Genomic DNA, 20852 nt, shown 5'->3' with positions numbered 1-20852 from the left:
TCTAGGGATGGCGGAGAATTTCTCCCTGAAACTTCGGGGGGCCGAGTGCCAACGTGTTCGGCCCCCTGAAGTAGTTTCGGGGAGAAATTCTCCGCACCCCCCCCCCGGGACGGGACTTACCTTTCCCGAATGTCCCTCCCGGCGGCGGGTCCCGGCGGCGGTTTGTCAGGTCTTCGTCAGGGGCGGCAGCCGGTCTTTCGACCGGCTGCCACCGCCGCCATTCCAATAAAAGTAAAAAAACAACAACACGCCCCCGTGATAGGCTACGTGACGATTAACGTAGCCCATCACGGCTAGATTTGCAAAGTCACCCGTGGTAGGCTATGTAAATCGTCACGTAGCCTATCACGGGTGACTTTAAAAAAAAAAAGCGCGTACGGCTAATGGTGGCCCCCATAGGGAGCCGCCATTCACGTTCCTGATTTGGTCGCTGTAGTCTACGTAAAGATTACGTAGACTACGGCGAAAATAAGGGCAACGCTATTTGCATTGCCCTTATTTTCGCCGTAGTCTGCGTAAAGATTTACGTAGACTACAGCGACCAAATAAGGAACGCGAATGGCGGCTCCCTATGGGGGCCGCCATTTGCGTACACGCTTTTTTTTTTTTTTTTAAGTCACCCGTGATAGGCTACGTGATGATTAACGTAACCTATCACGGCTGACTTTGCAGATCTAGCCGTGATAGGCTACGTTAATCGTCACGTAGCCTATCACGGGGGCGTTTTTTGTTTTGTTTTTACTTTTTATTTCGTGGCCGGGCGAGGCGAGGCGCCTCCCCCCCGGCCTGAATTTCGGCCGGGTGAGGCGGGAAGCCTCCCCCCCCGGCCTGAACTTCGGGGGGAGCAACGAAGCGCCTCCCCCCCACCGCGAACAAGCTGCGAGACCAGGTAAGTGGCTTTCGTGCACTCCTAATTGGTTCCATTGTCGTATTGCTCTAACAGTCAGGAAGTTTTTCCTGATGTTCAGCTGGAATCTGGCTTCCTGTAACTTGAGCCCATTATTCTGTGTCCTGCACTCTGGCATGATTGAGAAGAGATCCTGGCCTTCCTCTCTGGGACAACCTGTCAAGCACTTGAAGAGTGCTGTCATATCTCCCCTCAGTCTTCTCTTCTCAAGGCTAAATATGCCTGATCTTGGTGCCTGAGGCAAACAGCATAAAACACACCCCTAAACCAATACCATATTTTATGATATAAAAATTAATAACAGTTGTAATGAAATGATAAGTACATCTGAAGAATGATCAGGTAACAGAATCTTGACATGAGAGAGTGGATTGTACTCAAATATAGGAATACTAGTTTTGAATTCTCCCTGAAGTAAAAAAAAATAGAAAAAAAAGCAGCAAGTAAAAGACTAGCACGTTCGGGGATAGGGGGGTAGGGGGGAGATCTAGCCCAGCTTGACTCTGCTATGATCCTTTTTCTATTTGCGCATAGTTTTCACACAGGTGAGTAATCAAAAATATGATCACCTCTTGCAGACTGTAAAGGCACACAGCTCATTCTACCACTTCTGTATTCTACCATATCATTCTGCTACATGTGTAGACAAAGCCATAAACTGAGGATAGAGAGAACCAGGCGACCATCAGACCCACTGAGACAGCTCTATTTTAGCTTTGTTTTCTGTAGGGATGTTGGATAATTCCATCATGGATTCCAGGGAGGCCGAATGCCAGTGCATTCAGCCCCCCGGAATCCATGGCGGAACGAAGCCACCCACCCCACCACCCCACGAAATGGGCCTGGAACGGAGCCTAACTTTGTCGGCCGTTCCGGTGCTCCTTGAATGGCGGCCGTGTCTGCGGCCGCCATTCGCCTCTTTCGAAAGGCCGTGATAGGCTATGTAAGTATTTACGTAGCCTATCACGGCTAACGCAGGGACACCATTTGCATCCCTGTGGAGGCTGTGATAGGCTACATAAAAATATACGTAGCCTATCACGGCAATAGGAAGGAACGCAAATGGCGGCCGCCATAGCCACCGCCATTTGCGTCAGTGTCTTTAGCCGTGATAGGCTACGTATATATTTACGTAGCCTGTCACGGCAAAAGACGGGCGCAAATGGCGTAGCGGCTGCCATTTGCATCCCTGCGGAGGCCGTGATAGGCTACGTAAATATATACGTAGCCTATCACGGCAATAGGAAGGAACGCAAATGGCGGCCGTCGAAGGAACGCAAATTTGCGTCCGTGTCTTTAGCCGTGATAGGCTACATATATATTTACGTAGCCTATCACGGCTAAAGTCACAGACGCAAATGGCGGCGGCTTCAGCGGCCGCCATTTGCGTCCCTGTGCTGCCCAGTGGCCGGATGTGGAGGATTCCGGCGGAGGGACGGAGCACCTCCCCCCCACCGCAGATTGCCTGGCGTGGAGCCAGGTAAGAGTTTTGTACATTCCTAGTTTTCTGTAATCCTAGAAACCAACTTCATTTTCAGTCTGGGTGTGTTTAGAGCCAGACTGATTTCTAGATGGCACCAGTGTGTAGAATTAATCCTTCAGGTTAATCTCACAGATACTAGTAATTTCTGGACACTCTCCGACATCAAAGGAAACTGCATGAAGAACGTACAACGTTCTTTTCTTATGTAGCTGATTTCTGCACATTCTCTAAGGTTCCTTGGAGACCATGCTTATTGCATGAGCAAATTATAAAATCATGATCAGATTATTAATTTATTTTATTTACAACATTTATATACTGCTCCATATCTAAACAGATTCCAGAGCGATGAACAATAAAAGATAAAAAGAATAAAACACCTTTAAAAAAACAAACAGAATACCAATAAAAACTGTGGCTGGTCAATCAAGGACGACTTCTTGAAATAAAGATGTTTTCAGCAGGTGCCGAAAACAACATAGTGTTGGTTCCTGCCTGACCTCCAGAGGCAGGGAGTTCCACAGAAAGTGGGCCATCACACTGAGGGCTCTTCTCTGGGTAGACTCCAGTGGGACCATAGGTCTATGAGGAACCACCATGAGCATACCATGTGATGACCTCAGTGACCAGGCAGGTTGATAAGGGAGAAGATGCACTCTCAAGTATCCTGGTGCCAAGTTGTTTATGCTGAAGTATGCACATTCTCCAGTGTTTCTTCGAGACTATGCATATTGCCCAAAGAATATACAAAAACCCTACTATTGAGATATGCACAGGCCTCAATGACAGTTAGAGACTATGGATATTGACCAGAGAATGTGCATATTGCCCAGAGAATATAGAAAAAGTAGTCAAGGCCTGTTGGGGATTATGCACAGTGGCTGGAGAATGTGCACAATTCACTCCTTATGAACTGATTATATGCACATTCTCTATGAAGAATAGTGAATGTGCACAATGGCTGATTATTATTCACATTAACTGCTCAACTCCCATAGCCCCCACATATACAGATAACATTAATCAGGACTTTGGTGTCCTGAATCAGGTGCCTGGGACTAGGACCCCACTTGCCCCTCCCTAGTTCTGGCCTTGTCAATTCCACATGATCTTTGCTTTAGGTCTAGTCCCTTTTTTAACAAACAAAAACAAAAATAAGCCTAGTGCCTTTAATTTTACTTGTCTATCTTTCTTTGTTTGAAAAACATGCAAGGTTTTAATTAGCAGGTGTCTGTCAGTACCCTTTAGATATTGACCTAGGTGTTACGGGAGCTGTTTATCTGTGAACTGCTTCCACACAGATGGGCGTGTATCTAAAGAGCACCTCTGAAAATTGTAATAGAGGATTAGTATTTCTGTATATTATCAGAGGGGTGTCTAGTTATGTTGAGGTTGCTATGATGCTGTCAGGACAAGCAGACTAAGCTGATTTATGTCTGGACTGGACTTTAGTAACTAGAGCAATTGCTGCAATTATGTACTGATTGAGTAATGTATGAGTGTTCTTGATGGCTATGCAAATTAAAAGGTAATTTCTTCAGAACAGGTTTCTTCCTGTTATACTCTTAATCACTCCTTTTAAAATTGAACATCTGTTTGACCATTACTTAAGGTAATTTCGAGATTTCTACAGCCACATTGGTTGATTCAACCATTTTGAATGCATACAATTCTCAATAACTGTTTGCTTATCCAGTACAGTTTTACTTCGTAAAAACATTAATAATGTATTAACCCAAAAAAGTTTGTCTTGACTAAATAACTGCATAATAAAATAGCAATCCATAAAATGTTCCTAGAATTAAATGTATTGGCAAAGGAAATCTTTGCTTTGTTAATCCAATAAATATTCCATAGCCTAAGAGTTGTATCGTGTTGTGGTCACTCTGATGAAAGGTGTCCACTATTGGAATTGGAAGGGCAGCAATTATCAGTGATTCCTGCCCCTCCCCCCACAATCTCCACCTCAGTTAGATGTAAGTGTTTTGGAAGAGGAGGAGGAATTCCTACAGCTGTTTCGTGCTCAGACATATTGGACACCCCCCCGAAACATCCCTATACCTGAAAACATAAATAAACATCTTTTTGAAATTAGCAGTTCAGGCTAATAGACCAGCCCAGAAATGGCCCGGCATTCTACCAAGTAGCTAGGAGTCAGCTACTCAAAATACACTATCTGACCAGATGTTAATTTGCATATATTTTCAGAAGTGAACTGATTTCTTAATAGCAATCCCATGTCTTTAAACCAGGGGTGGGCAACTTGTTGCCCTCCAGATTTTTGGCCTTCAGATAGGAGTTACAGGCCAAAACGTTTGGAGGGCAACAAGTTGCCCACCCCGATTTAAACTGTAATATGAGAAGCATCCCTTAGTTGATGTGTAGCGTGATAGAATCCCAATTAGGTCCATTGTCGTCATCATAATTACTACCATTGGTGATCATCCAAATTTTAGTGTGTCTGTCAAGGGCGTCGTAAGCGGAGGGCCCACTTGGGGACGGGCCCCGGATCTTTTTTGAGCTGTGCCCCGGATCTTTTGAGCTGTCCTAATTGCCTTTTTTTCCCCCTACATTTTCCCATTGACTTGCATTGGAAAACAAAAATGGCCATATCTTTTTTTTAGTTTTTATGATAAATACATGAAATGGGGGGGGGGCTTGGTAGCCCCCATGGAGTTGACTGACTATGCCAAATTTCAGGCAGTTAGGGCCAGTGGCTTTTGTGCTAGCCACAGGTAAAATTTGCTTTTTTCAAGAAAATCTGTCAGAGTAAAGAGCTGTAATTTTTTTGTGCTTCCACCTAAATCCATGGAATTTGGGGACCTAGCAGGCCCTATAGAGCTGACTGAACCTACCAAATTTCAGACAGTTAGGTCCAGTGGCTTTTGCACTAGCCATGCATAAAGTTTCCTTTTCTCAAAGTCTAAAACAAAAAGTAAAAACTGTCAAGTCACCCAGGGGATTAGAGATCCTAATCAGGTGTTTAAGGTGACCATTAGGAGGTCACTATCCCTAATCTCTGGTGTAGGATTTTTTTGAGGTGCAAAAAACCTCTCTCCCCCCACTTTTCTTTTCTGCTCTTACTTACATGCCCAGTGTTGGGAGCTTGCCTGCAATGACACTTTGAAGAGGGAGAAGGAAGGGAAGAAAGAGCTCCATGTGAAATACTGGTATTTCACACAGCATCTGATTTTACTGCCCTGAACTGGAACCTTCGGCTTCTGCAGAAGTTTAGTAGCTTCAGTACAGGAAAGGATCCAATCAGCCTCCACAAACTTCTTTCTCCCCCTCCACTTCAATTTCTCCGAAATAGCTGTAGGACTCAAATAATCCCAAAGGGAGGGTTAGGACTATGTGGCGTCATTATCGAGAAACTGCTGGGGTTTTAAATAGGTTCTACAGTTTTAAAAAAGCTAGAAAAAGCCCTCAGCCACCTCACCTCATAAAGTTCATTTAAGTATGTGCAATCCTTGCAAACACTGCACAGCCTCCTAAATTCCTCTGAAGTACTACCTCTCTGAAAAGAGCCACTTGGCTTAGGGAATTCTCCCTGCCCCCCACCCCTGTGCACATTTCCAATCACCATTCTTCTTTTCTTCTTCCCTCCCCTATCTTGTTCTTTCTTCCTTTTTCTTCTTTATTCCACCCAGAACATATCTTGGGGAATTTTTACAGATAATTCTCTTTGGTGGTCAAGAGAAATTCTGACCTGTATTTGACTGTATACAAATATACAAGAGGGTTGGTTTTTCTCCTCCTCCTCCTCCTCCTCCTCCTCCTCACTCAAGCCTTTGAGAAGAGTGGGTTCACATGGTTGCAGAGAAACAAATCTGGGGCTGTTTTGTTTGTCAGTTGCCATTATCCAGCAATAGGAAGGGCTGTAGCTCAGTGGTAGAGCACATGCTTGGCATGCGGAAGGTCGCAGGTTCAATCCCCAGCATCTCCAGGTAGGGCTGTGAAAGAATCCTGCCTGAAACTGTGGAGAGCTGCTGCTGCCAGTCAGTGTCAACAATTCTGGGATAGATGGACCCAGGGCCTGACTCAGTATAAGGCAGCTTCCTATGTTCCTATGAACAGAAAGCTTTAATTAAAAAATAAAATAGGAGGTTTTGGTTTGTTTTTTTAAGTGAAGGAGAGATAAATATTGCTAATTTATGCAATCCTATGTATGCCTACTCAGAAGCCCCATTATGTTTAATGAGGCTTATCCTCAGGAAAGTGTGCATAGGATTCCAGCACAAGTTACTTTTGCAGGGAGGTTTGCATCTTGATGTTCTGCATGTTTACTCAGAAATAAGTCCTGAGTTACGAGCACGGTAGTGCAGGCTTAATACAGTGCCTACCCAATTCTATCTGATGAATTGACTACCCTTTCAGCTCAGTCCTATGCATGTTTTGTCGTGTGTGTGTGTGTGTGTGTGTGTGTTTCATTTTGCATGAACTCTAGCTTCAGTGGTGAGGGAAAGGCACTTAGTACATGCTCAGAGTTTCTCCATAACTTAGCCGTAGTTTTGAAAACAGACTCATTGGCTGAATCCTGGTGAAGTCTTGGCACAAGTGAAGTTATGGGGAGGAAGTTACAATGAAAGTTTGTGCATAACAAGGAGGAGGTAAAGGGGAGTTGCAGAGAACAAGAGATCTATTTTTATGAAGAGTTGCTGGAGGATGGTAGGATGAGGAGGGATGGTTGCATGTAGGGGAATAGAATTGGTAGGGGGAGAATGTAAGTGCTCAGTGGTAAAAGAAAAACATTCTGCACATGCTCAGAGGCACTCTATATTTAAGAACATAGGAAGAGCTGTGCTGCATCAGACCAAGGTCCATCTAGTCCAGCATTCTGTTCACACAGTGGCCAACTAGATGCCCACAGGAAACCCACAAGCAGGACATGAGTGCAATAGCACCTTCCCACCTCCTGCTAACATTGGTGAAATGTAAATAAATTCTAGTAATTCTAAATTAGAATGCATGTATATCCTTCAGAAACTTTGCAGGTTTCTTGCCTGGGGGACATCTCTAATGACCTGTGCTTTTTCATACAAAGTTATCCAAAAACTATTGGGGAAGGGGTGAATGGAAGGGAAAGCAAATCACTCCCTCCCCCAAATTGGAGAACTCCCCTTTCACATGAACTGCTGCACCTATCCTTCTGAAACTTTGCTGGTTTCTTACTTAGGGACAGCTGTAGGCCGTCTATAATTTTCAGAACAATGGTCCACAAGGAACATAGGGAGATAAGTACGTCCTCTTTTGGAGACCTCAAAATGTCAAGGCCAGCCTTGCACAAAAACCCTTGTGGCTATCATTCTGAAATTTGGCAGACATGATCTCCTCTGATGGGGCAATGAATCCTTAAAATTTTACCCAATTCTTCCAAGGAATAAAAATGCTATTGGCAGTGCCCTTTAAAAGAAAATCAAAATATAAACAGGGGGCTACTATGCCTGACATTATCATCCAGTTCTGACCAAGAGAAAAATGTTAAGAGGGTTTTTTTTTCTAATTTCCCATGGTAGTCAACAGGAAGCATAAATACTCATTTTTCCAAACATTGACTCAGATTTGGTGCTGAGCTGAAGTGGTCCGACTACAAATTGGCCAGAGCAGAAGCTGGATGTTTTCCAAAATGCTGAATCGGGGTCTGAGTTGAAAGGGGGGCAGGGTCAGTGCACACTTCTTATGTATGTATGTATGTATGTATGTAATCTATACACACACACACACCCCACACACACATATACAGTCAGTGCCAGAAATACCGGAACAAGGATAACTGTTTTGGCACCACCACATTGAAGTTGAAAGGAAACACACCCAGATGGGAGTGAAGTCAGGACTTTCAGCTGTAATTCAAGGGGTTTGACAAAAATGGTGCACTAACCATTCAGGAAGTACAGCCAGTGGCATACACACACACCCATCGTTAGTGGCCCATAAGTAATGGAACAAACCAACATCATTTCAAACTTAATGATCGCCTTTAATACCTGGATGAAAATCCTTTGCAGTCAATGACTACCTGAAGTCTGGAACCCATGGACATGAGCAAATGCTGAGTTTCCTCCCTTGAGATGCTTTACCAGGCCTTTACTGCAGCTGCCTTCAGCTGCTGCTAGTTTGTGAGTCTTTCTGCCTTCAGTCTTGTCTTCAGTAAGTGAAAAGCATGCTCTATTGGGTTGAGATCAGGTGACTGACTTGGCCATTGAAGAACATCCCACTTCTTTGCCTTGAGAAGCTCTTGGGTAGCTTTTGCTGTAAGTTTTGGGTCATTATCCATCTGCAATATGAAGCGGCATCCTATCAGTTTGGCAGCACTCGGCTGAATCTGAGCAGAAAGTATAGCCCTATACACTTCAGAATTCTTCCTGCTGCTTTGATCAGCAGTCAGGTCATCAATAAACACCAGTGCCCTGGTTCCATTGGCAGCCATACATGCCCATGCCATAACACTGCCTCTGCCATGTTTGACAGATGATGTGGTATGCTTTGGATCATGAGTTCTTTCCTTCTCCATTAATTTCTCTTCCCATCATTCTGGTACAAGTTAATCTTGGCTTCATCAGTCCAAAGAATCTTATTCCAGAACTGGGCAGGGTTTTTTAAGTGTTTGCTGGCAAAGGCTAATCTGGCCTTTCGGTTCTTGAGCGTTACCAGTGGTTTGCACCTTGTTGCGAAGCCTCTGTATTTACATTCATAAAGCCATCTCTTGACTGTAGATATTGTCAATGACATGCCTACCTCCTTAAGAGCATTCTTGACCTGGCTAGATGTTGGGAAAGGGTTCCTCTTCACCATGAGCAGAATTCTGTGGTCATCCACTTTAGTTGTCTTCCGTGGTCTGCCAGGCCTTTTGCTGTTGCTGAGCTTGCCAGTTAATTCCTTCTTTTTCAGGATGTTCCAAACTGTTGTATTGGCCACTCCCACTGTTTTTGCTATCCTTCTGATGGATTTATTTTGTTTCCTCAGCCTAATGATGGCCTCCTTCACTTGCATGGACAACTCTTTGGACCTCATGTTGGGGGTTCCAGTGAACAGAGAGCTTCTGCTATTGGGCGGTATAGAAATGAAATAAATAAATAAATAAATAAATAAATAAATCAGCTACCAAATGCAACACTCAGAGCCACCTCCAGGCCTTTTATCTGCTTGATTGGTCATGGGGTACCCAGGAAACAGGCCACACCTGGCCATGCAGCTGCTTGTCAGCCATTGGTTCCATTACTTATGAGCCACCAACGGTGGGGGGGTGTGCATGCCACTGGATGTCCTTCCTGAATGGTTAGTGCCCCACTTTTGTCAAACTCCTTGAATTACAGCTGACAGTCCTGACTTCGCTCCCATCTGGGTTTGTTTCCTTTCAACTTCAATGTGGTGGTGTACAGAGGCCAACTGCCAAAACAGTTATCCTTGTTCCAATATTTCTGGCCCTGACTGTATATAAGACATGTGCTTAGACTCGTGTGTGTGTGTGTGTGTATGTATATGCAAATTTGTGTTATGGGCCTGTGCCCCGGATCTTTTAAGAACCTAGCAACGCCCCAGTGTCAGTGTTGCATAGTTCAGATGGAGTTTCCTTGTGGCATCTAGGTGTTTCACTTTGCATGCTGTCTTGGTTTATGTTGAATGTTGTTGTTTACAATTAATTTTCTTAATTCCTTAGTTATCTTTTGAAAAATTTCAAAGCTGCAAATATTGCTGATGATCAAGTCTGGAAATATTGTTTTGCTGCTAATGGCAAACTATGTTGGATTCTGTACCCTTTATTTTTGTGAAAGTAGAAGGTATGATCATGTATGTCTTGAATGTTTTTTTCTTCCATTATTTTGGACTGGAGGTGAGACTCCATTAGCATTAAATTCATGAAATGAAATTATATGAACTGGGGTCAGATATTTAACACTGCAACCTTGGAATGCTGGTATGTGCTAGGGCTGGCATATCCAAAGCAAGGTTTACATGTGATGGTGTAAGGTGGTGTACATTAGGAATATGTCCATTTTACCAAGGATATATATTTTTTTTTTTAAATGATCTCTTAATATCTGGGAGCTACATACTTTGATCAAATTAGTTCTGTGTTGCTGTTGTTTCAGAATCCTTATATCCATATGTTAGCCATTAGTTTAAATGAAAGATTCATAACTAATATATTTTCTTTTTTAATTTTTGCTTTTAAATAGCTGCCACAGTCACAAGAAATGGAAAGCTCTATAGAGGTGTGTCACTCACTCACCTATATTTGTAAAACACACAAATATTGGTGGTTTTGCAAGTAGCTGTGGCTGAATGTCTGTCTGTCTTTGGTGACTGGAATCCTGCTCGGTTCAATACAGTTTAGCCAGTGATCTATGCATGTTTTCAACTGCTTGGATTATTGTTCAAAATGAACAAATGAGGTGGAAAAAACAAATATCAAAGGGCCATGACTATTAATTCTGACAGATGAACCAACTTATTATCCAGTGAATATTGAACACTATATCACCTTGACTTAGCAAGAGAAACTTGTATGTAGTTACATGGCCCTTCAGCTACATATTTCTGATTTTATTATTGATTTTAGAATATTTATACCACTTTTGATCAGTCTCCTGAAGCTGAACACATTGCCCCACTACTCTTGTAGGTCATATAATCCTTCTACAAAAGGACAATAAAACCTTTTAACAGTACAAGTGGCTTATTTTCAAACAAGTTGCCTTGGTAACATAAAGAACCTTCATGTAGTAGAATAGTGGAGTTTAGTGTTTTGGATGCTAAGTATTGGTAACTGTCATCAAATAATGGGTGTTAATTTTTTATCAGATACGCTATTTCAGATGTTACATTGACACTTTGTTTTTTGCTCTATCTGCAGTTATTCAGGCAGTGTCACATGAGGTCTGGAATACTGTAGTTCTTGACCAACTTCCATAATATCCCATTCCCCAAAATACATACTGCTGCAACTGAGATAGTCAGTGCTGGGAGAGCTCCCATAAACTGTACAGAAAGGTGTCTTAATGTGTGGTTCATCTCTCAATTGTTGTAATAATTTTGTGGGAGATGTCATCTAGAAAAACACAACCACAATATCTCTGCATGCACATGAACTTCCTTGAGCAATTCCTTCTCTGCACCTTCCCCCACTGATTCCATAATGTGTGGCTTAAACTCTAACAGTTGCTTAGGGAATAACTGTCATCAGTTAGTACACAGCATCTTGTACAATTTCCCTTTAAATAGCCTTTGCTACAAATCTCTAAATGAGGAAAGGAGAATTACAGGATTTCGATGAGGTTTCGATGAGGTTAGCTAGTATCAGATAACATTGCTGCAGTATTCTGATTCACATTTGTCTCTGGATTGCCAGTGACCTTCCCAAAGGTTTGAAGAATATATTATTCTCTTATAAAGCTAAGTTTGAATTCATATGGCTGGTTCGGATATAACACTAAACCATAGTTTAGTTTTATGTACCTGACCTGTGGTGAACTTCAGACTTGAGCGCTCTTCTTTCACATGCAAGAGGAGGAGATCAAAACTTTTGCTTTCATGTTTAAACTAACCAGAATTCCCTCAATTCAGTAACAGGAAACTGATTAATCTAAAACCAGGTAGATGCTTCCAATTGTCTCTTCCACATGTGTGGCAGAGGAGAAGCAGGAATGTGTAGTCACCACAGGTTGTGCATTGAACACTAAGCCACAGTTTAGTATTGCATCCAATCCAGTCCAATTGCTAAAAAGGCTCTTTAAAAATTATAATGAACACTTAAAATAAGGAAAGAACTACTTGCTCTTTCCATTAAGGAAAGAAGTACTTGCTCTTGTTAAGAAGAAGCACTTTTCTCTTGTTTAGAAGAAAAGTTAACATTTTGTAAACTAGGGTTTCTGCTTCATTTCAAGCGAAAATTAACTTTTTCTTCTCAACTCTTCGATGTTTTGAAAGCAAAAATTGGAGTAGAGTGAATAGTGTCCAAAATAACTGCGCATTTAAGTGTAGTGTGTGCATATGTGTATTTGCATGGAGACAACCAATGGCATTTTCATTTTCTGTTTGTTCACTATTGTTAGATAGTATAAAAGTAGATGGCGGGTTGGGTGTTGTTGTTTTTTTGTATTCGCTATGTGAAAACATAATGGCAAACATACACGCCATGTGTAACTTGACAAAGAATGTTAGAGTTAGTGATACCAAAGCTAGATGAATATTAAATAGTTTTAATTCGATGGCTTATTAGAACAACCTATTTCATTTTCCTTTCTGCTCTCAAGCATACAACTCACAAGCTAGCTAGCTTGGTGCTACATTTATTTAGTGTCTCCTTAGTATCAGAATTTAAAATGAATTTCTCCATACTCGCCAGGAGCTTGATCAAAGTGTACCAGAAAGGCAGCTTGAAGATCAAAAAAGGGTATGTATATTCAGTTGTGGTGTTTAGGTTTAATATGCTGGATACTAATTATATCTGTGATTCCTTTGTTCCTTCTTTTTACTTTCTAAATAGCTTGAGGAAAATGCATAAATGACTGAATGCATAAATGTTTTTTTTTTTTTTTAAGTACTGTGGAACAAATTAACAAATACCTGTTGAAATGCCCAGATCAGACTTTGGAAGAATTTGGATGTTGTTTAAAAAAATGTGTGTACTTTCATTTTCTTCTCTCATTATTTTCAGCTGTGCAAAAATAATGCCACCTGGGAGGGCTGTTTTGTTTCTTAACATTGTAAATAAAGGTAGTATAGATATAGCTGCATTGGGCAGTCAGCTATGTTCCTAAAATATGTGGGATGAAAAACTATTTGGTGGTGCAGTAGGTTTTGCCTTTTCCGTATTATACTATCTGTCTATTGCAATGCTGGTTTTTAATAACACAGTTATTCTTTACTGGAAATAATACAGATGCAGAGTCCTAATTATTATGAACAGGCATCCTTTTTTTTCTATAGGGAATGGAGATAAAGGCTGCTGTTTTACTATGCAAGTATAAGTAGTGGCTCAGTTGCCATGGCAACTGGTAGTAAATATTGTAGAAATAAAAATATAAAATTCAACTCTAGTATTTATTTAGTGTAAATGATTGAGCTCCTTCGAGAAGGTGGAGAAATGACATAATTTGAGGTATATTATTTGGCTGGTTCTTAGTATATTCTTTGTTTTCAGTCCTGCAAGTAGCAGGAATGATATCAGCTGGAGAACTATACATGTGATTGTTTCTTTCTAAGTAACTCACCCTTGTATAGGTCCATTGCTGTTTGAACTGGAATTTTGTCACGTTTGTATTAATCATTGGCTATCTGAATCCATGGTAACACATTCACGTTCTGTTGTGGCGCTGATTTTTTTCTAGAAACCTTTGCAGCAAACCTTGATGGAGCTTGTCCCATGGGGCGCTTGTTGTGGTAGAAACATAACTCTAGAGGCATAAGTGAAATCAATCTAGTTCATAAAGATACTTAAAAGACTTTTCATCTCTGTTCCTTGGTGAAGGGATTTGCTTGTGTGCTCTTCCTCACCATGAATATGAGCTATGTGCAAAACAGGCCCAACCTGGGAGATCCTTTTCTCTCATTTGAGGGGTAGATTGTTTGAAATGCAATACCTGGAGCCAAAATGCATGTGTTATAAGTGCATTGGGAAGATGCATGCCTACCTTTTATCTCCACTACAGAACAGTGTGTCTTGTCATGGTTACTGCATCAATTGGTCCTCTGTGTTCATGCCAAAGCCGGCCAAGGCATCTATTTGCTGCTCCATGAAAAAATGGGATATGAAAATGTTTAAGCAAAGAAATGATTATTAATATTGCTTTTTCCTTCCCCTTAGAAATTCATGTGTTTGTTTGTTTTGTTTCTGACTATCTGCCCTATGTTAGGATTTTTTTAGCCAATTTTTGACCTAGTATCTTTAATGTTAGAGGTGTGTTAACTATGCAGTTATGAATGTAAAATGAATGCTAATGTATTGGATAGAGAAATTACCTTAAAGCAGGCTGCTTAATGCTTTCTTGGGAGATAAGTGAGAATCCCTTGCATTTTAGTAATAGTTTATAACATTCCTGGAATTTCTGTAACTCCAGTGCAGATCTAAAGATACAGAGTAAGATGTCCAAATCTAAATGGATAATTTCCTCTTCAGTTCCAATGGGTGCTCCTTACTCTTAAAGATTATCATAATGCTTTGTTAGTTTTCCATCCTGTGGGAGGATTCAGTTGACCAAAGAGTAATGATTGGTAGCACTAAGAGCTGCCAGTTTGGAAGCAGCCTTGGCGCCAACAATGTCCACTTGAAAGCTTGCTGTATTTAACCTGTGACTGAAGTGGGAGGTGGTCATCTGTAGCCTCCAAACATCCAGTTAAGATTAGCATTGTCATCCTTCAGGAGCAGGCTGAAATCTAGGGAAGGGAATGTGTGTGCATATTCTTCATTAAGCAAATTCCAAATGTGGGATTTCTCTTGCAATGAAGGGATGATTGAAAGGGGATAAACCTATTGAATTCATTATACATTTTTTGTTTTTTCTGGTTTTGTTTTACTCTTTAAATATGGCTTCTACAAAAAGTTTATCTCATGTAATGAAGTAATGTTAAAATGGGCTGAAGTGTCGTTATGGAGAGCTTTTAAGCTAGTTCACCTTCATAAAGACAACTAATTTCCACTGCCTGTTATATTGACCTATTGGGACTTTTGGCTTCTCCCCCATCCCCATGCCAAGAATAGCTCACTAGACCAGAGCTGAAAGTAGAATTGGATGTGTGGCAGATACAGTAGCTCACCTAGGCTACGGGGTTGCTGCTAAGTGAGTGAAAGTGCTAAACTTTCTGAACTCTCAGATACAGGTTTACTGCTGGTAGCTGAGAAAGGCTCTCCCCTTTTGGGGATGTCAGTAACAGGCAGTGAAAACACTGAAGGCAAAACCAGTATTTAGTATTAGAGCTGAAGTGACAGTTGCCTACTTGAGCCACCTTTTGACACCGCCACTCCATATTAAGATATTTTGATGAGCTTCTCTTCGTGAGAACACTCCCTACATTCTTTAGGGGTGGGATTGGGGGGAATGCCTTTGGAACTGAACTGCAGTATGTTTATAATGGTACCAGAAGTCCTGTCAAATAATTCTGAACAGATTGTTTGAAGCTTCTGCTCTTACTCCAATCTTACTCTGTCTTGATCTCTTCAACTGGATATAACCTAGAATCAGGTAGTATCCTGTACTTCATAGAATCCAAATACCATGTGTATGGATTGCTTGAATTCAGTAGGTGAACTGTGTGCATCAGTTGTTGAGAATTAAGTAGAACATGGCTGCCTCAAGGCATTCAGTGTACAATGGAGTCTACAGCCACTTATTCCTATCATTTGCTGAGAAATAAATCACTCAGTGTTGCTAGCATGGCAGGGAGGAGAGGACTGGGGCAATTAAATCTATTCCTTATTGTGTGTTGTAGCTGTTCAAATGTCTTACTTCCATGTTATTCCCACCATTTGGTGAATACCTTTTGGTGAAGTGAGTGTGAGTGGTGGGGACAGGTGTAACAAGCTTAAAAGCATGAATATGAACAAAGTTTGGGATTATTTAAAGCTAGGGCCTCATTCCAATGTAAGTATTCATATTTAAAATACTTCACTGTAGAGATGACTATATACACACTTGTTTTGTGGTAACTAATACATCTTTAGTAAGTCTGAGATTAAAGGAGAAAAAAATCCCTACAGAAATATACTTTCAGATCACTTAGCTAATTGGTATTAATCAAAGAAAGACAGTGTAAATTCTGGAAATAGCATCTTTTCTTACTTAACTGGTTTGATAAACATTAACCGCCCTTTTCAGTCAGTGCCTTGTACCCAACCTTCTATTTCTTTTCCCTATTGCTTTTATTTTGCTGTAATGTTAGAATGGAGTGAAGCTGCTTTTTTGTTAAATTAGAATTGGCACTAAACAGATATTAAAAACTCATGCCTTAAGAACATATTACTATGAAATTGCTTGTATTTATTATTCATAATATTTGTCTGAACTATTGAGACAACTTTTTTAATAGAAGGAGCATATACCTAGCGACAGTGGTTTTTTAAAATAATATTTTAATGTTCTTTTCTCTCTCTTCTTCCCAACTCCATTGCTATTGTCCTGTTGTATAATTACACTGAAAATAACGTTTACAATTTCTGTTGGATTTTGCTAGCTTTTCCATTCACAACTTGTGTGTGTGTGTGTGTTTTAATATCTTGTCTGAATTAAGGGTGAGGCACTCAGACAAATTTTGGTCAACCGTTACTATGGCAACATCAGAAGCGCAGGAAGAAGAGAGAGCCTTACCAGCTTTGGCAATGGCCCATTATCTCCTGGAGGCCCTAGCAAAGCCGGGGGAGGAGGTAGGATGTTCAGTGTGCTAATTAATAACTTGTGTGATTGCCATGTTGAATATTCTTTCTTTGAATAACAAATTGGATATTTCTAACAGCTTTAGCAGCTTTCTCAGCAGGTATTTTCTCTTCCACAATGCCTCTCTGTCACTCACAGAATAGAATTAATTCCTAAAAATGTTGGAAATTGATCCAATAATTAGCTTCTTCCCACTTTCCTTTTTTCTTTTTACCTACTGCACATCTGTTTTTACCATATTACAAGTTATACTAGATATACTTAACCTTTTCTGTTTTTTTTTAATTATTATTATAATATGTATCTATCAAGATTAGTTCTACAAAATACCAATTGTTAAAGTTTTTTTAATGTTCAAATGTATGTATTCAAACAAAAACAGGTCTGTAGCCCCCATGGTTGTGCAGAGAAATGTAGAAATGTGTTTGAATAAAGCCTAGAGCAGACCTAGAAACTAGCAGTATTCAAAACTTCTTGTTGTTCAGTCGTTCAGTCATGTCCGACTCTTCATGACCCCATGGACCATACTAAATATCTTCCACAAATTCTCTCTGTTAGGTTTCCTTTCCCCCTTCTTCTGGTGACCATCTAGTTTCAGTATCGATACTCCTCTTTCCATTGTGTCGCTCAGTATTAGACTTAGCAATGGATTTTTCTGTTCTCATAACAAAAGGTCCCCAAAAGATTAATATTGCAGTTGCTTCCCAAAATGTTATTTTTCCTCATGTGTTTTCCGCTGTTGGCAAACTAAAGATGGTCAGGGCCTAGTATTAACAGTGCAGTGCGCTTTCCACAAACTGACATGACCTATGGACTGGGCTTTGAGCCCTTGCTGTTTAGGAATCTCTGATATACTGGATATGTAGTAAAGTATAAGGATGTGAAAGGAGCAAGGAGCCTGCCATTAGGAAACAGACCACCCAGTTGCCACCAGCTGGGGGGAATGATTAAAGCCATAATGCTCTAATGAGAAATGGGAACAGAGCTTAGTGGTAGCACACATGCTTTGTGGAAGGTCCTGTGTACAATCCTGGGATCTCTTGTTAAAAGGATCAGGTAGCAGGTGATGATAAAGACCTCTGCCTGAGACCCTGGAAAGCCACTGCCATTCAGAACAGACAATATTGGACCAGATGGACAAACAGACTGACCAGGTATAAAGGAGTTTTTTGTGCTCCTACCTCAGATTGATACTATGCGTCGGAAGCAACCCCATTGTAATTATATTTTTCTTATTTTATTTGAGCCACCTTGGGAATCCTCCAGGATTGAAAGGCAGGATGGAAATTAAATAAATATATTTATTTATTGTCTCGCCACATCTCTAGTGGCCTTATCTACTATAGTCAAAACCTTCCTTTTTAGGGAGGCCTTTCAGCCATAAATGTTTGCTCCCTTTTTTAAATTGCTGTGGTTAATTTCTTTTTGCTGCTGGTTGTATTTTTTATCCCTTCTCTCTGCTCTTTTAATGTTTATAGCTGCTTTATTATATTTATTGTTAAACTGTTTTTTTAAATTGTGACGGTATTGTTTTAACTTATGATGTTAACTGTCTTGGGCTTGTTGAGGGAAGGTGGACATACATTATTCTTAACAGTAGCATCATTGGCTTGCATCATAAAGGGCCAAGCATGTTGTTGGCACTTCAATAGATAATAAAATTAGAAATAAAAATGAATATTTTCACAATAAAACTTTGCTTCTGCCTTTTTACTTGAGAGTGAATTACATTTTCTGATATAATTAAGTAGGGGACATGAGATGCTCCATTTTCTCAGTCTGTCCAACTTAATCTTTTTGTAGGAGGTGGGTCTGGTTCCAGCTCAGCAAATCGTGGTGAAATGAGTTTGGCAGACGTCCAGTGTCATCTGGATAAGGAAGGAGCATCCAATCTGGTCATAGACCTCATCATGAATGCCACCAGCGACAGAGTTTTTCATGAAAGCATCCTGCTGGCAATTGCTCTTCTGGAAGGTGGTAACACTATTATACAGGTAGGAAAAGAATGCACTTCTGTCGACATGCTTGAGGATATGTTCAAGAAAGAACATTAAGCATGAAGGTCACTGAGGCCAGTGGATTGTAAAGCAGCAGAATCCATCCTACTGAGGTCACTCACTATAGATTAAACAATCTCCTTTCCAACAAAGGGTATTATTTCCACTTTAAGGAAACAGAAAACTGCTGTCGGTGGTTCACTGCTGGAGGAATTTAGGAAATAACTTTATTGATGTGGCAGATGTGAACTGAGACAGATTTAGTTTGCCACTGGAATTTCTAATGGGTTTCACAGCTAGAACACCCCCTACAGTTCTGGGGAATCCTAGGAAAGAAGTATGAGAGGGTTAGGAATGATGATTTAGATTCAAAAGGTTAAGGCTTACTACCTTTGAGTTTATAAACAAAAATTGTTTGGACAAACTGATTTTTTAAATGCAGTACATGGTGGGAAAGTAAAAAAAAAAAATGCTGGATTTTGAAATTTTAAAGAATTTTGTTTAAGCTGAAGAGTCAGCTCCTACTCTGCTAGGTAGGCTATGTTCAGAAGTTGTGAGTTCACAAGAATGACGGTTTATTCGCGATTGGGTTTTCCATATCTTAAGTCCAAATCCTGAACCTCGCCAAGTATCTTAAGAAATATCAATATGAAAATTGTACATAGCATTTCATCTACTTTCATCAGTGTGTATACGAACATTAGGCAGTATCCAACAGGGCATTTATGCCCCCTCCAATTCTTTTTCACCCTGCCAATTCCCTTCTGCAAGTGGTGCCCATCACTTTGCAGAACAGAGATTTAGCACTTCTGGGGTCAACCCAAAAAGAGTGGAAATACTCATTTCTGAAATGGAGGTGGGTCAGCAGAGCTCACATAAGGGAGCTAGCTCCACCAACCTGTGCTGATCCAGAAACAAGGATTTCTGCTCATTTTGGGGCTTCCTATATGAAGCACTACATCTCAGTTGCAGTTGGCAGGACCCACAGCTTGCAGAAGGGAATCGGTGGTGCAAAAAAGAATCAGCAGGGGCATAAGTGCACCATTGAATACTACCCATTGTACGTGCATATAAGCCCTATTCATGCATATGCTAACTTGTGGAACTTACCACACAAGCAGGAACAGGGCTGTGCTGAGTAGCCCTTCCCTGGATAGCGCGTCATAATGTAGCTCTGCCCATAGGTGTCCACATGTACAACACGAATGACTGCAGCAGGAAAGCCTTCACATGTACAGCCTTCACATGTACAGCTGTACGTGTGTAGGCTTCCATGCAATTCATAACCCTGTGCACTGTCAAAATCTGTTCTGGAGTGTTGAATAGGATGAATCATCGCTATGCAGAAACATCGAGTCCATAGATCATATTATTTATATGCCACTATCATTGTATATGTTATTTTACAAAGAACAGGTTTGACAGGTTTCTCCCCCAAGGGACTTACAATCTAAAAACAGACACAGGGACACAACAGATGAAAGGAGTAATGAAGCCAGGATAAACGAGGATAGAATATACTATTATTTCAATTGCATATATCAGGGGTGCCCAATGCGGCGCCTGCAGATGCCACAACATCCACAGCTACCTCCAGTGGGGCCCATGAAGGGGGTCCCCAACGTGGTGACCCTGGGTACCCACATTTAAATATTGATTGATTTATTCCTTTTTTAAATATTCATACATGCAATTATACATAGGCTTCAACAAAAGTGAACTAAATATCCAAATAAGTATCCATCTGAAGGTGTTGTCTATATGCTACCTGTTCATATATTGAAAGCATTATAAGATCCTGAATCCATTGCATTATAGGAAGTGAGTATTTATCCTTCCAACTTTGTAATATCAGTCTTTTAGCTGTCAAAAAGGCTCAGAGAATCCATTTCCCCTTCCATTTGTTAATTTCCATGAATTAGGTAAATAATTTAAAAGAATGTGTACATCAGTGAATATTAAAGACTGTTCCAGTATAAAATTTATCTGTGTAACTATCTCCCCTCAAAAAGAAGCAACTACTGGACTTTGCCAAAACATATGTTAAAAAGAAGCATTTGCTGTATTGCACCACCAGCAATTCGCTGAATTAG

At 40.7% G+C, this 20852-nt stretch overlaps 1 protein-coding gene across 13 annotated transcripts in view; it reads left to right on the top strand.

Annotated features, from left to right (window-relative positions):
- Window positions 1-20852, top strand: part of ITPR1 (inositol 1,4,5-trisphosphate receptor type 1) — a 377196-nt gene that overhangs the window by 239913 nt on the left and 116431 nt on the right. For 12 of the 13 annotated variants that reach the window (XR_014788558.1, XM_084840316.1, XM_084840314.1 and 9 more), the window contains 3 exons: window positions 12739-12786; window positions 16620-16752; window positions 18566-18756. Coding sequence is in view for 12 of the 13 variants with exons in the window: in XM_084840316.1 (XP_084696442.1) it covers window positions 12739-12786; window positions 16620-16752; window positions 18566-18756 (372 nt within the window). In the remaining variant the exon portion in view is untranslated. The remainder of the gene's footprint in view (window positions 1-12738; window positions 12787-16619; window positions 16753-18565; window positions 18757-20852) is intronic. The other variant, XM_084840313.1, reaches the window with a different exon arrangement.

The sequence above is a fragment of the Heloderma suspectum genome, chromosome 2 (assembly GCF_057233095.1).
Source record: "Heloderma suspectum isolate Gila_16-S chromosome 2, 16-S_ref, whole genome shotgun sequence".
Classification (NCBI taxonomy): domain Eukaryota; kingdom Metazoa; phylum Chordata; class Lepidosauria; order Squamata; family Helodermatidae; genus Heloderma; species Heloderma suspectum.
The sequence above is the reverse complement of the archived record's forward strand: the minus strand, read 5'-3'. Positions and strand labels throughout refer to the sequence as shown.